The sequence below is a fragment of the Vigna umbellata genome, chromosome 2 (assembly GCF_029865625.1).
Source record: "Vigna umbellata cultivar VRB3 chromosome 2, Vumbellata_1.0, whole genome shotgun sequence".
Classification (NCBI taxonomy): domain Eukaryota; kingdom Viridiplantae; phylum Streptophyta; class Magnoliopsida; order Fabales; family Fabaceae; genus Vigna; species Vigna umbellata.
In genome coordinates this window covers 41,044,443-41,060,509 of record NC_142166.1, presented here as the reverse complement: position 1 = coordinate 41,060,509, position 16,067 = coordinate 41,044,443, and the positions used below count along the sequence as shown (strand labels likewise).

Below are 16,067 nucleotides of genomic sequence, written 5' to 3'. Positions count from 1 at the left end.
AAAATAATTAGCGATAATTTTACAGTTATTGTGGTCCTGGGTGACAACATTGTCAAAAAGTGGCAACATATAATTAACGTACTCGTACTTGCCATTGTCACACATGTTTCTGTGTTGTGCTATACCTTTGCATACTTTCAAATTATATAAGCGAATTAATTAATTAAAGCAAATCATTATGAATAAAGGGGAGAAAATCATTTTCTTTCTTACTCGTTTTCCACATCGTGCATACACTCTTAATCAACGTAACTAAAGCCTAATAATGCAGCTATCTTTAACTTAATTAATTGAATGGCTTGAACTAACTTTTACTGACTAATATTTTCTTTTTCTTGCTTTTTATAGTTTGTGTTTCGACTGGATCGGGCGGGAACTCTGTAAAAACATACGAACTTACTGTTGAAGACGGACGGGCGGACGACGAGGATGCACGGACCGAAGGAAGCGGCACTGGCGGACGGCACAAAGATGGACGAGCGCTACTCCTCGCTCCAAACCGGGCGGACGTCCTCCAATCCAGACGCTCGCCCTCTGCTACTTGCCGGGCGGTCGCCCTCTTGCTCCAGGCGCTGCTCCATGCTCCAAGTCGGGCGGACGCCCTCCTGTTCCAGGCGCTGCTCCTTGCTCCAAGCTGGGGAGGGGCCGGGTACCTGCTAAAGGCACTCCGACGCTCAAGTCAGTAATATGACAGAGCGATTGTGATGCGTGTATGCATCGTTATTCCAGTTGGTCTAGAGTTCATACCTGAGACCTTTATTTATAGTGAGTTGTAATGGGCTTTTACCTTTTGGGGGCCTGGAAACGGCCCAATAATACCTTAATCTTCATTAAGGACTTTAATGTGTCATTAGCGTATAACCGTGTAATCAGCAAAGTGCGTCGGTTGGGAATGATGGTCTGCCAGGGATGTTACCCAAGGAGGGCGTCCAGCTCTTGGGCGGACGTCAAATCCTTTGACGGACGTCCAATCCTTTGGGCGGACGTCCAGCTCTTGGGCGGACGTCCAATCCTTGGGCGGACGTCCAATCCTTGGGCGAATGCCCAATCCTTGGCGAACGTCCTGCTCTTGGGCGAACGTCTCATTTTGGGCGGACGTCCAGCTCTTGGGCGAACGTCCACTCCTTGGACGGATGTCCAACCCTTGGGCGAACATGCATTTACTAGATGGCTGGGCGCTCGGTCTATGCCGGGAGGTCTTATTAGTACAGTTTGATTTGATTGGAGCCTTAGACCATGGGTTTAATACAAACCAATTCCAAATAAAACAATCAAATGGTGTTTTTTGACGTCTCATTTCGAATATCTTCTTTAATTAATTAATTAAATTGTTTTTTTATGTGATTATTTTATTAAATGAGTCTCATTCTAAACTTTATAACTTTTGATATTTTGAAATCAATAAATTTAAATATAAAGTAATAAAATTATTAAAAATAATGTCTTAAGATAAAATATATTGCCAACGCTCATGCAATAAGAATATGCAATGGAGAAAAAAAAAAGGTTTATTTGATTTCATACAAATTAATAAGTGTTTCAACAAAAGTGTTTGACATTCAAATAAGAGTTACAATTATAAAATATTCCCTACCTAAACCCTAAATCGTATATATATTCTATTATAAGTGATTACACACATTTATTCATTTTTCTTAGAGTCCTTCATATTTAGGATGCAATATGGTTTCTCTTGAGAAAAAAATCAGTAGTCTTATCAATATTCTCCCTCTAACAACTAGAAAAAGAATTCAAATCTAACAATTTCCTATACGCACATACACACACTTCGATTAATATTTTCAAATTTGAATTAATTTTTTCAATAAAGATTGTCATTTTTATTTTCGTAATATATATAATTTTACTAATTAATTTCAAAATAATTAAGTACAGAAAATAATAATTTGGTAAAATGCTATGGTAAATCTTATTCTTTAGATAAAAGTCTTCTAAAATATAAATTACTTTCTAAAATTTGTTATGTTTGACAAAGTTGTCGACAATGAGAAAAAAAAACTATATGGTATACAATTTTAAAGTTTATAGTCAAAATCCATAAGTCAATTTTTTAGCAACAAACCATTTCATTTTTTTTTCATTTTTTCAGTTATATGTAATTAATTATAGTATTAGGGTTGCTGAAATATGTTGGCATTTAATTCAAATACTCATTATTTTTTCTAGACAAGTTTATCCACAAAATAATTTTATTTATGAAAATAAAAAAGTAAGTTAACTTTTAAAATGTCGTTCATAATTTTGAATATCAACTCCTCCATGTATGGGTGTCTGATCTTTCTGCTTCACTTCTTATCCCGTAAAAAAAGTTGATCACGCGATCATGGCATGGGGATTTACAACTTTCGTTATCTTTGAGCTAACTTAGATCTAAAACCAGGGTACTTTGCTGAGAAATTGTAGACAGGAAGGCAAATTGGTGATGATAAAAGATTGACTTACCTCTTTGACTCGTCGTGCAGTTTCCATATACCTTTTCATAAAGGCCTTCAAAGTTTCTCCCTTTTCCTGTTTAGTATTCACCAATTCCGCTGGCGTTACCTCCTGATTACGATTGGAAGCGTATTGCCTTTTAAAAAGGTTTTCCACAGTGGCGAAGCAATCCACTGTGTTTGGGGGAAGAGTGTTATACCACTCTAATGCTTCGTCCTTGAGTGATAAGGAGAAGGCTCTGCACATAACCGGATCACTGTCCGTGTAGAACACCATTGCATTGGTGAAAATCCTGAGATGATTGTCGGGATCTGTCGAGCCATCATACTTATCCAATACAGGAGGGTTCTTTTCTGGCATTGGAGTTTGCATGATGACCGCAGTGAAAGGGAGCAGACTGGAGGGCCGATCGGTTCGTAAGGGGGATGGTTCCCTTCTTCCCCGATCGTTCGGGTCAGTATGCCGAGATGGCTGCTGAGTACGACTTCCAGCGTTATCATTGTGTTGGTTGTTACCCCGATCGGCTGTAGACTCCGAGTGCTGCGCGGACTGTTCGGCACGACCGCGCTCTGCTCTCAACATTGCAATTTCTTCTGCGTGCCTTCGTTGCATCTCTTGCTGTGCGTGCGTCTGTGCTTGTATGGTTCTGGCTTGTGCCTGTATTTGCGCCTGCATCTGCGCTATCAAATCTCTGGTCTGTTGTTCTTCCTCCATGCTCCTCGTGGTCACCATTTGGGCTTGCCGCTCGGCCCCACGGTGGGCGCCAAAATGTTTCGGTAGATACTTTTGGGGACCGAGAGACTAACCTGCTGAAGTGTCTGGGCCGCTCGCTCGCTTCCAAACTCCTGCTATTAGCCGATCGGTGTTGGTACAAACCGATCGGTCTCCTTCTTGACGAGGGGGGATGTACCTGCAAAAGGTACTCCGACGCTCAAGTTAGGCGTGTGATTTGAAGAGCCTCGGCTCTTAGTTGAATATTTAGTGAATGATGCGTAAGTGGAACATACCTGGCTTTTGGCCCTGGCTTTGTATTTATAATTTACCTCATGGATCTTGAGCTGATATAAGCCCAATAAAATATAAACAGAATAAGATATAAACAGATTACCTAAATATCCGGTTGGTTGTTTGTAACCGCTCGGTTAATATTTCATACTATACACAAACTATTTGCAGTTCAAATATTCTCATTTTTGTCTTCACTCTTGGCTTCTTAGATGATAAATTTACCTTCCAGGTGAGGAGATCTGTACAGTTTTTCCTTGACCATTTGCAAAGCCAGGCACCAGATCAGCAGCAGACCCTTTCTGCAATCGGGGAGGTTGGTCAACACTGTTACATTGCATCAGTGAATTCATAATATTTTTGCTGTTTGTTTCACTTGATTACTACAAATTATCTGCTGAATCTTCAGTCCACAATTTTTTATTCAATACTTTCTGTGTCAGGATTTATTTGCAATAGCACAAGACCAGCCATTCCGTTTTCCATCTACCTTTGCTTTTGTTCTCAGGGCTTTTTCAACACTTGAAGGTGTGCATCTTCCCAATTGGAAAATTCTCCTACAAAAAATTTGAGCATGTCCCAGTGTTTATTATTAGTTTCACATTAGTATATAAATTATAATATGGTAACATCATCCTTTCTGGTGAAAAAACTAACTTCTTTAAAATGAATTAAAAGTAAGTTTCAGTAATGATTCTTTCATTTTTCTGACAGGCATAGGCTGCACACTCAATCCAAATTTCTCCTTTGCAAGGATTGCTGCACCCTATGCACAGGTTCAGAGTTCAGATAGTCCATGAACAATTATACTTCCCATACTGCATTAGTGCTCATACTTTCTTACCACGTTACAGGAACTTTTAGATATGAGGCAAAAGCAGATTACACCACCACAGCTTGTGGAGGAGATAAGAAAGCAAGCAGATGATGTACCACACACACTTCTTCCCTGAACTTTGTTTGTTTTTGTTTTTGTCTATGATGTTTTTTTACATCTATTTGATGTGAAGCATGTACTTATGCCATTGTTCAATGTGATGATCCATTTGAATCTATAACTCTGGTGTAATGCTTTTAGGCTAGATCCTACACCATGTCAATGCCATATAGAGTTCAAAGAATAGAAGAGTTTACAAAGCAACTTGAAGCAGGGGATCTAAAACTTCGAGTCCGAGTTCTCGAGGTCAGATTAGAAAAATCATACCTTAAAAAACACAGATAAATTTGTTCTATTCATTTGATATTATACCTTCTTACTTTTTATCCTCTTTTTCTTAAAAAAATACAAAAAATTAACATTTTTATGACTATTTTACCTTTGTATTATGTATCAAATGAATATAAAAATGTTACGTTATCATTACTCCTCAGTTTATCCATATTTTTTTGGTTGCATTATTTTTATTCAGAACCCTTTTTTTAAAATTGAGATTAATAAGTTAATTTGGCAGTGTTACGTGCCTGACCACGTAACTTGCCTTACACCGTGAATGGAACGATACTCAAGTGAATAAAAACTCTTTATTATTGAAACTCTGGAAATCACGAACACAACTAATGACTGGGAGCAGGTTCTCCTTCAGTCACACGAGAGCATAACCTCTCTTACAATATTCAAACAATCAAAAACATATCCTGACCCTAGGTGCCTCTCCTAATTAATACTAATTACTCCTTCCAGAAAAGGTAAGGAATAATCATAATTGCCTAATTATTATAATTAAACTTAATTGCCTATTTAATATAATTATCTGGAAAGAATAAATCTGTCCTTATTAACTCTATTTATTACTGCCTTTATTACAGTAATAATCTGCTGAGCGCCCCCTGAATTCCTGCCTATCCTTCCGTTTGCCAGCTATTTATTATGGACGCTCGTTCCTGTTAGGACGTTCGTCCTCGCCCATCGTTGGGACGCTCGTCCTCTCGTCCATGCTAGGACGTTCGTCCATGTTCTGCTCGTCCTCGCCCGTCCTCGCCCCTTGCTCCGAACGTTCGTCCATGTTCTGCTCGTCCCTGTTAATACGTTCGTCCTCGCCCCTCTCCCTCCTATATCTCTTTCTCTCATACACTCGCCAGGCCCTAACATTACCCACCCCCTGAAGATCAACCTTGTCCCCAAGGTTGAAGTCAGGATATTGGTCTTGGATGGTGAGGGCATCTTCCCATGTAGCCCCGTCAGGTCCTCCCTCTTGCCATTCGACCAGGACTTCCTGCCGTACGTCCTCCCCCTGGTGCACTTGCCTCTTGTCCAACACTCTGACCGGTCGCAGAGACGGTTCCTCCACCTCCAAATCTTTGGGTAACTCTGGCTCGACCTGGTGGTCCCCTACTGCCTTCTTTAATTGTGACACATGGAACACGGGATGTATTCGGGCGGTCTCTGGTAATTGCAGCTTGAATGCGACTGCTCCTACCTGCTGAATGACCAAGAAGGGACCAAAATAGCGAGCGGCCAATTTAGACTGCACCATGGACGACATCGTCGTTTGACGGTGAGGTCTAATCTTCAGATAGACCCAATCTCCCACTCCTACTTGGGACGGTCTTCTTGCCTTGTCTGCCTGCCTTACCATTAATTCCTGTGCCCTGGCTAGATGGAACTTTAGCTGGCGGAGGGCTTCGTCTCTTGTCTGTAATTCCTGACTGACGGACTCCACTAAGGTTTCTCCTGGGACGAACCTATGCAGGGAGGGTGGCGGCCTCCCGTAGACAGTTTCAAATGGCGTGCATTTGGCTGATTCTTGATAGCTGGTGTTGTACCAATATTCCGCCCATGGTATCACAGTGCTCCAGCCCTTGGGCTGCTCGGAACAAAAACATCTCAGATACCCTTCCAGGACCCTGTTGAGAACCTCCGTCTGCCCATCCGTCTCCGGATGATAGGCTGTGCTCATCTTCAGTCGAGTGCCTTGTAGCTTGAACAACTCCTTCCAAAAATTACTTAAGAACAGTGGATCCCGGTCACTTACGATAGAGAGTGGTACCCCATGTAAGCGGACAACCTCTTTGACGAAGATTTCGGCTATAGTGCGAGCGGAATAAGGGTGCTTTAGGGGTATGAAATGTCCGTATTTGCTGAGTCGGTCCACCACCACTAATATAGCATCATATCCTCTAGACTTGGGTAGTTTGACAATAAAATCCATACTTATCTCCTCCCAGATGGCGTTGGGAATGGGTAACGGCTGCAGCAGTCCTTGCGGTGATGAGGTTAGATATTTATGCTGTTGACAGACTAGACAGTGGGCCACGAATTCGGTCACTGCTTTCTTCATTCCCACCCAATAAAGCGATTGTGCCACCTTGCGGTACGTCCGGTAAACCCCTGAATGGCCTCCTGTATGTGTGGAATGGAATTCGGCTATCAGCTTGGGCACCCAGGCCGAACGGGCTGACAGCACGAGCCTCCCTTTATAGTGCAAACGCTCGTTCTCTAGCGTGAACGAGGGATGGGAGTTGGGGTCTTTCTTTAAGTCATCAATCACTTTCCGTAACTCCTCATCCGCCTCGACTTCCTCCAAAATCTCCCTGAAATCTTGCCAATATGGCCGAACCACCACCGTTAACTCCTTCTCGTCCCGCAGCTCATCCTCATCCTTGCGGGATAGGGCGTCCGCCACCTTGTTAGTCACCCCGGATTTGTACACGATCTCAAAGTCGTATCCCAGGAGCTTTGCCAGCCAATTCTGCTGATTCTGAGTGGTGATGCGTTGTTCCAGGAGATACTTCAAACTCCTCTGATCCGTGTGAACCACAAACCGTTGCCCCAATAGGTACGGCCGCCAATGTTGTATGGCCAAAACCAGCGCCATGAGTTCCTTCTCATAGATTGACTTCCCTAACGATCCCTCCGACAGCGCTTTGCTAAAGAAAGCTATGGGCTGCTTCCCTTGCATGAGTACTGCTCCTATCCCCCTTCCGGACGCGTCACACTCAATGTGGAACGGCTGGTTAAAATCCGGAAGAATCAATACCGGTGCTGTCGTTATTGCCTTCTTCAACTTAAGCATGGCTTCCTCCGCTTGTTCCGTCCACGCGAACTGTCCTTTCTTGAGAAGGTCGGTCAAAGGCCGGGCAATCTTCCCATAGTCCTTTACGAACCTCCTGTAGTAGCCCGTCAGCCCTAGAAAACCCCTCAAAGCCTTTACTGTCTTCGGTTTCTCCCACTCCAGCACTGCCCGCACCTTGTCCTCGTCCATCTCTACCCCCTTCTCTGATATCCGATGGCCCAGATACCCTATTTGAGTTCTGCCGAATTCGCACTTCTTCCTGTTGGCCACCCATCTATGTGCCACCAGTTCCCCTAGCACCGTCGCCACCTGTTCCAAGTGCTCGTCCCAGGTGCGGCTATACACCAGTATATCATCAAAGAATACCAGTACGAACTTCCGCAGATAAGGCTGTAACAGTTGGTTCATGGCACTCTGAAAAGTGGCTGGCGCGTTGGTTAGGCCGAACGGCATTACCATGAATTCGTAGTGGCCCTGGTGCGTCCGGAAAGCAGTCTTCTCTATGTCACCGGCTCCCATTCGTATTTGATGATAGCCTGACTTTAAATCCACCTTTGAGAAATACTTGGCTCCCCTCAGTTCGTCCAACAACTCCTCTATCAAGGGAATAGGGAATTTGTCAGGCACGGTGGCTCGGTTTAGGGCCCTGTAGTCCACACAAAACCGCCAGCTGCCATCCTTCTTTTTCACCAAAATTACAGGGCTTGAATATGGACTGGTGCTTGTCCTTATGACGCCTGCCGTCAGCATTTCCGCCACCTGTTTCTCAATCTCCTCCTTCATTACATGGGGATATCTGTACGGCCTTACATTTACGGGGTCTGTACCTTCCTTCAAGGGGATTCGATGAGCCATTCCTCTATCAGGAGGTAGTCCGTCCGGCTCGTGAAACACTTCAGCGTAACGCTCCAGGATTCGCTGCATGTCGAGCGTCTGCGTCCGAGTCAGTCCTGGACCGAACGTCTCTTTTTCCGGAACGTACGGTCTGGGTTCCTTCTCCTTCTCTGTCTCCCCTAGCTCCCACACTAATAACCAGACCTCGACTTCCGTTATCTTAAGCAAAGCTGACGGTTCCACCAACCTCCTAGTTAGCGTTGGATCTCCCTTGATAATCACCCTGTTCCCTGCTTGTACGTACGCCATGGTTAGCTGCCTCCAGTTTATGACTACCTCGCCCAGCTTGGCCAACCATTCGACCCCCAGTATCACATCCACTCCGCCCAATTCGAACAAGTGAAAACGTTCGTTGATCACAATATCCCCTACCTGAACCGTTACTGACTCACAACATCCTCGCGTCTCCTTCCTCCGTCCATCCCCCAAACTCACCCGGTAGGGTGGTGTATCTACTACGGGTAAGGATAGGTCTTCTACCAATCCCCTGCTGATGAAGTTGTGGCTGGCGCCACTGTCAATTAGGATCAGAACCTGCTGCGTCCCTATCTGTCCGTGCAACTTCATCGTTTGGGGCTGGGTGAGCCCTCCGGCTGAGAGAGCAGACAGCTCCAGTTGTTCGCATTCTACCTCCACCTCTTCTTCCCCTCCTGGCTCCTCTTCTTCGGCCAAGATCAGCATCCGAATCCCTCTTTCTGGACAACGGTGGCCTGGACCGAACGGTCCTCCGCACCGGAAGCACCTCCCCTCCTCCCTGCGCTTGACGTACTCCGCGTACGGTAAATCCCGTACGTTTCTGCCTTGCGCGTTAGAGAGCGTACGCTCATCCCCTCTCCTGGGGCCTCCTTCGGCGTTCGTTCGGTTCTGGGTGTTGCGGCTAGGATCCACCCTTGCCACTGAACCGCTCGTCTTTCCCCACGACTGCCCTTTGTTGCTGATTCCTCCACCTCCCCGCGTTCCTGCTTGGAACGCCTCTACGTCCCTGGCTAGTCTCATGACATCCATAAAGTCCTTTGGGTCCAGCAACCTGAGTTGGTTACGAATCCCCTCATGTAGGCCGGCCATGAAATACCCCATTAACTGTGCCTCAGGTATTTGTTCTGCTTGACTCACCAACACCTCGAATTCTTGGATGTAGTCTCCCACGGACCCCGACTGTTTACAGGATGCCAGTCTCTCAAAGACCGTTCCTTGATTTCTGCCTCCAAACCGAACCACTAATGCCTCTTTTAATCCGGCCCATGATCGGTTCCTGGCTTTCTCCCTCCAAAACCTGAACCAGTGTCCTGCTATTCCCTCCATGCTGATGTACGCCAGCCGCAACTTCTCGTCGTCGGGCACCCCTTGGAGTTCGAAGAATTTGTCCGCCCTATAAATCCAGTTCATAGGTTCGCTGCCTTCGAACACGGGCAATTCAACCTTCTTCCTCCAATAAGGTTGCTCCTCCCGGTGTCCCCCTCCTAAGCCTCCGCCAGCTCTCTCATCCTCGTCATTCCTCCTGCCATTTACTGACCCCTGGCTACTATCCAGGTGTCCCTCCTCCCGTCGACCTCGCTCGCCTAGTATCCTTACTAGTTCCTGGACTGCCGATTCCAGCCCGCCCATGGAGATTTCTAGGGTCTCTATCCTCCCGTCCATAGCAGTCAGTTTTCCCTCCATTACGCTCTCCTCCCTTCAATAATGATCCGGCAGGTCGGACCAATTTGTTACGTGCCTGACCACGTAACTTGCCTTACACCGTGAATGGAACGATACTCAAGTGAATAAAAACTCTTTATTATTGAAACTCTGGAAATCACGAACACAACTAATGACTGGGAGCAGGTTCTCCTTCAGTCACACGAGAGCATAACCTCTCTTACAATATTCAAACAATCAAAAACATATCCTGACCCTAGGTGCCTCTCCTAATTAATACTAATTACTCCTTCCAGAAAAGGTAAGGAATAATCATAATTGCCTAATTATTATAATTAAACTTAATTGCCTATTTAATATAATTATCTGGAAAGAATAAATCTGTCCTTATTAACTCTATTTATTACTGCCTTTATTACAGTAATAATCTGCTGAGCGCCCCCTGAATTCCTGCCTATCCTTCCGTTTGCCAGCTATTTATTATGGACGCTCGTTCCTGTTAGGACGTTCGTCCTCGCCCATCGTTGGGACGCTCGTCCTCTCGTCCATGCTAGGACGTTCGTCCATGTTCTGCTCGTCCTCGCCCGTCCTCGCCCCTTGCTCCGAACGTTCGTCCATGTTCTGCTCGTCCCTGTTAATACGTTCGTCCTCGCCCCTCTCCCTCCTATATCTCTTTCTCTCATACACTCGCCAGGCCCTAACAGGCAGTCTGAAAGAGCTGCTCGGAAAGCAACGACTTTACAAATGGCAACTATGTATACCGTGTTAGGAGTTATGGGAAATGGATCTTTCATTGCTGCAGGTTACTTTATCTTACAAATCTTATTGTCCAATCATGTTCAAATTTCTTCATATGACTGATAGATGTAGCATTTGATTTGAATGTGCAGGTATTTTTATGACACTGTTTGTCAGATCCATGCAAAGGGTAAAGATGCTTGATAAGTTTGAAAAAATGATATAATAATTGCTTACCAAAATATTCGATTCTTTCAGGCTTCTGTAAACTTCTTTTTCTCCATTTTATAAGATTGAATTAAATTTTTTTTCTATGATAATGTTTATTTTTTATTTTTTCTTTCAAATATGACAATTTCATAATTTATTTTCTTTCTTTATTTGACAAATTTGACTTTGATTATAATTCTCACCTGCTTTTAGTTATTTCCTTTCTCATCGTTTACTTTTTAGTGTTTGTTTCAAAGACGAACTCGAAGATTTTAAAAATCTAAATCAAATTTAAGAATACAATTTTTTATTTATTAATAAAACAATTTATGTAAAAATATACCATTTTTGTGCTTGGCTTTAAGTCCCTAATGTCTCTTTTATAAAAAGAAACCAAGAAAGAGACATATACGGTTGGCAAATAACATTAAGTGACGGATCATTAATTATTTGTTGACTTAAGCAACACTCCTGTTCTTTTATACTTGTTTGTTCTTACTGTATTAGGAAGTGAGATGTAGTTGCAATAACATTAAACTGATAGTGCATTAATTCTTCATTGACTTAATGCAGAACAATATAGTATTAAGAACCTCCATTATTATATATTTTTAATCAATGCATTTTGTAAGACCCTAGAAAAACGAGCGCCATTAATCCCTGTCTCATCCTCATTAATTGCCCTAAAAACCCTTCTGCCGTGCATTAAAAACGCACTTCCAGGCTCACTGCCTTCCTGCCAGGTGTCGCGATGGAATGTTCCTAAATCAGTAGTGGAAGACAAGTGGCAGCAAGAGAACGGACGTTGATTTTTAAACAAAAATGAATTTTCTGAAGTCCGCATCACTCTTTGCATGCACTCTTCTTCTTCCTCAGATTCTAACTTTTCATATTCTTCACCTTCTCTCTAGAAACCTCTACCTTCTCTCTACTGAAAACTTCTTCTTTCTCTTCTCCGTTCACGTTTCAGAAACCGTAGAACCATTCCTGGTGTCGTGAGCTTCGTTTTGAACCGATCACCTCAACGTTCTGATACTGGTAAGTCTCTCTTCTTCGTCGAACGTTTTCTGTCTCATGCAAAGCCAAATCCTGGTTGCATGAAGGGTTGAGTTCTTAGTATTTCTTGGTTTTTATGGTTAGATCGGGTTGGAAGAATTAAGTGATCCTGTGTGAGTAGAGAACTGTTAGCGGACGAACCAAACACCTTGAGTTAGGACGTTCACTTCTGATCCAGGTAAGGGAAGCTTATTAAATTTAATTCTTGAGGTATACTGTGATGCATGACTATTCTGTGAGTTACACTGTGTCGGATGCATGTTCTATGAATTTTATTGAGTATGATCTATGATATCAGACTTTACTATATGATTTTGATGATGAGATAATGTACGAAAAATATGGATTATGCTATGTTATGAGTAATTTAATGTATGAAGGTTTATACTGAAAAATGTGTTTACCGTAAGTTGAATTTAAATATGAAATTCTATGATCATGAATGTTCGTTATCGAAACGGTCTTTGACCGATCGGTATTTTCAGTAACTCCTTTGAAATAGTTGAACTCTTTCATTTGGGAAGAATTCTGGTTGAGGATGTGTTGAGTCGGTCTTCTACTTAGAGCTCATAATGAATTGTGTCGAGTACCATTGTCAATACAGATCATCCATCTGTGTCGACCGACAGAATCGAGTACCATTGTTAATACAGATCATCCATCTGTGTCGACCGACCACCATTGTTAATACAAATCATCCATCTGTGTCGACCGACCACCATTGTTAATACAGATCATCCATCTGTGTCGACCGACAGTGTCGAGTACCATTGTCAATACAGATCATCCATCTGTGTCGACCGACAGAATCGAGTACCATTGTTAATACAGATCATCCATCTGTGTCGACCGACCACCATTGTTAATACAAATCATCCATCTCTGTCGACCGACCACCATTGTTAATACAGATCATCCATCTGTGTCGACCGACAGTGTCGAGTACCATTGTCAATACAGATCATCCATCTGTGTCGACCGACAGAATCGAGTACCATTGTTAATACAGATCATCCATCTGTGTCGACCGACCACCATTGTTAATACAAATCATCCATCTGTGTCGACCGACCACCATTGTTAATACAGATCATCCATCTGTGTCGACCGACAGTGTCGAGTACCATTGTTAATACAGATCATCCATCTGTGTCGACCGACAGTGTCGAGTACCCTTGTCAATACAGATCATCCATCTGTGTCGACCGACAGTGTCGAGTACCATTGTTAATATAGATCATCCATCTGTGTCGACCGACAGTATCGAGTACCATTGTTAATACAGATCATCCATCTGTGTCGACCGACAGTGTCGAGTACCATTGGCAGTACAGATCATCCATCTGTGTCGACCACTCTTTTTAATGTAGGTCGTCCATCTGGGTCGACCGACCGTGTCGAGCCACCTTGTAATATAGGTCGTCCATTTATCTTGAAGCCGGTATTACTTTATCTTGGAAAGGGGCAAGTTCTTTGGTCTCGTTCCTCACATTAGTTCTCGTTATAAAGAGGTAGTGATTTTATGTACTTGGGCTGAAAGACAAAAAGACAAAAATGAAAATAAAAGTGAAAGATTAAAAATGATGAACATTATATGAGGTGAACTATGATTGTGAATTTTGGACGAGCGTTCCAGGGAGGAACGACTCATGGTTGAATATGGAATTTTGTAAAGTATGACTGTGGGCATGCTAATGCTGGCTTGGTCCATCCTGATATTCCGTGATACTCATCTTCACGTAGAGGAGAGTAATTCATGTGTGGGAATGGCAGGAGGTCCTTAGTCCATAAGTTAACATGGGCGACGTAAGAAACGGACTAACCTCGAGTGGCAGCTGTCGAGTGTAATACAGTTACTACACCACTCGGGTGCAAGGACGCCTGTAGCTACACAGATTCATACAGTCCAGACGGTCAGTCTAGTATCAGGAATTGATTTGAGTTAAGGGATTGATTTATTTATATGTTGTGAAATATTTGATGTGTTGATGTACTATGAAATGAATGATTTTACTTGAATTAAATTCAATAAGCTTACCCTGTGTTCTCTTCCTTGCGTTGTCGATCGTCTCTGTACATCCGTCCTGTTTATGCAATGATCATCCGTGTGGATGTGAGCAGATGGTGAGGCGTTGCTCGAGGAAACACTGGAAGAGGAAAATTTGGAGGAAGCAACCCTTGTAGATGTTGAAGTGAAGGCCGAACAGTAGACGTTTGGTTAGCTGTTTGGATTAGATGTTTCATTGTACTAATTTTTGGATCGACCTTTATATTATTTGGTCGATCGGTTTATATCAGTGCTTTGTAACCATTGGTTGGGTACGTTTATGTCGAGCGTGTTTTTCTTATTTAACTTCTTGTAAGGCCGATCAGCCTAAAACCTTGCTTTCGTTAATTTAAGACTGATTTGTTTATCATTAAATGTAATTAATTCTACTATATGGTGTTACTGTATTTTGGGATGTTACATTAGTGGTATCAGAGCAGTTTTGTTCTTTTAAGGGACGCTGTAGGTTATGAGTGCACTGTGTTTATGCTGTGTGCTTTTATGTGTTTAATGAGTTATTGATTTTAACTCTTGAACCTTATTAACGTTCGTTTTTCTCTGGTCCAGAGAACTAATGGCGCCTAGACTCCCTCCTCCTCCTCAACCAAGCGAACCTGATACGTCCAACAACACTAGGCTGTTGGAATCAGTAATCGATAGACTGCAGCAGCAGAATGTCACTTTAATGGAGCAGAACGCCACCCTGATGCAACAGAATCAGAGCGTCATGCAGAGTTTGGAAGCCTCTCGTGTAAATTCTGAAACGACCCAGAGGCAGTTGATGGAAATCCTAGCAGCAACCAGGCACACTCCGGGGGCATCCTCTTCCAACGCTGCCCAACCTACTGCTGAGTGGAGCTTGGAGAGTTTCCTTCAGCATCACCCGGCCAAGTTCAGTGGGAAGTTCCTCCCTGATGAGGCTGACCAGTGGCTGAGAGATATGGAACGTATTTACAATGCTAAGCGGTGTCCGGATGACAACCGTTTGGCATTTACAGAATATTTGCTGACGGGTGAAGCTAGCCACTGGTGGGCGAGCGCGAGAGCCATTCTGACGGACGCTCAACAACCGATCACTTGGGAAGTGTTTAGAAATAAGTTTTATGAAGAATACTTCCCTGACAGCGTTCGGTTTGCAAAGGAGGTGGAATTTCTACAGCTGGTTCAGGGGGGTATGTCTGTTTCAGAGTACACCAATAAGTTCAAGCACCTCGTCAGATTTAATACTATGGCCACAAGTGAGGAGTGGCAGTGCAGGAAATTTGAGAATGGGCTAAGGAGTGATCTGAAGGTGTTGATCTCAAGCTTGTGTATTCGGGCTTTTCCTGCCATGGTTGAACGAGCTAAAGTATTGGAGAAGAATATGGCAGAGGCGGAACGGCAGAAGAAGCATCAACAAACAGTAAGGGGACCGATCGTCTCAAGGGGCACTATTAATCAGAGGGGATCTCCCTACACTTGTCCAAATCAACCACCGAATACAAGTGGATCTCAAGCGCTAGTCACTGCTGGACAGTCTGGGCAGCAAGGAAACGTCACTTGTTTCCAATGTGGAGGACCACACTATCGTTCGTCATGTCCTCAACTGATGGGAGGAAGATTCTGCGTTCGTTGTAGAAGAAGTGGACATCTGGAAAATGAGTGTAACATGGGAGGACGAGTGGCAATGAGGCCGCCAAACGCTGGGAGAGCACAACAAGAGCGAGGTGGACGAGCGCAGGCAGTGGGGAGAGTGTACGCAATTACGGGCGTTGAAGCTGCTAGCTCGGGTATACTCTTCACTGTAATTGCTTATTGTATGAACTGCCTTGTCCTGCGTCATTAAATTGTTGTGATATCAAAGTTGTTTGGTCTGGTGGTGTAAACACCAGCAATTGGATTAGTTTGGATACCCGACCCGTGAGATAGATGTTCATTACTATGTTAGTAAGAGTATCATTTTCTGGGATTGATTAACTTAGGAGATACTTCATGAGAATGCGTTTGCATTCGGTATCTATTATGTTAGATTG

General features: G+C 43.5%; 1 protein-coding gene and 1 pseudogene across 1 annotated transcript; both read left to right on the top strand.

The window, feature by feature from the left end:
* The first annotated feature begins 4,189 nt into the window (after positions 1-4,189).
* LOC148204021 (protein ACTIVITY OF BC1 COMPLEX KINASE 7, chloroplastic-like) lies at positions 4,190-11,131 on the top strand. Its single transcript, XM_088107985.1, has 5 exons — positions 4,190-4,235; positions 4,314-4,388; positions 4,538-4,642; positions 10,713-10,806; positions 10,895-11,131. The coding sequence occupies exons 2-5, from the start codon at positions 4,326-4,328 to the stop codon at positions 10,966-10,968; spliced, it is 336 nt and encodes a 111-aa protein (XP_087964111.1). The 5' UTR covers positions 4,190-4,235; positions 4,314-4,325; the 3' UTR covers positions 10,969-11,131.
* Positions 11,132-14,629: 3,498 nt separating this feature from the next.
* On the top strand, positions 14,630-15,919 carry LOC124837060 (uncharacterized; annotated as a pseudogene).
* Positions 15,920-16,067: the final 148 nt, after the last annotated feature.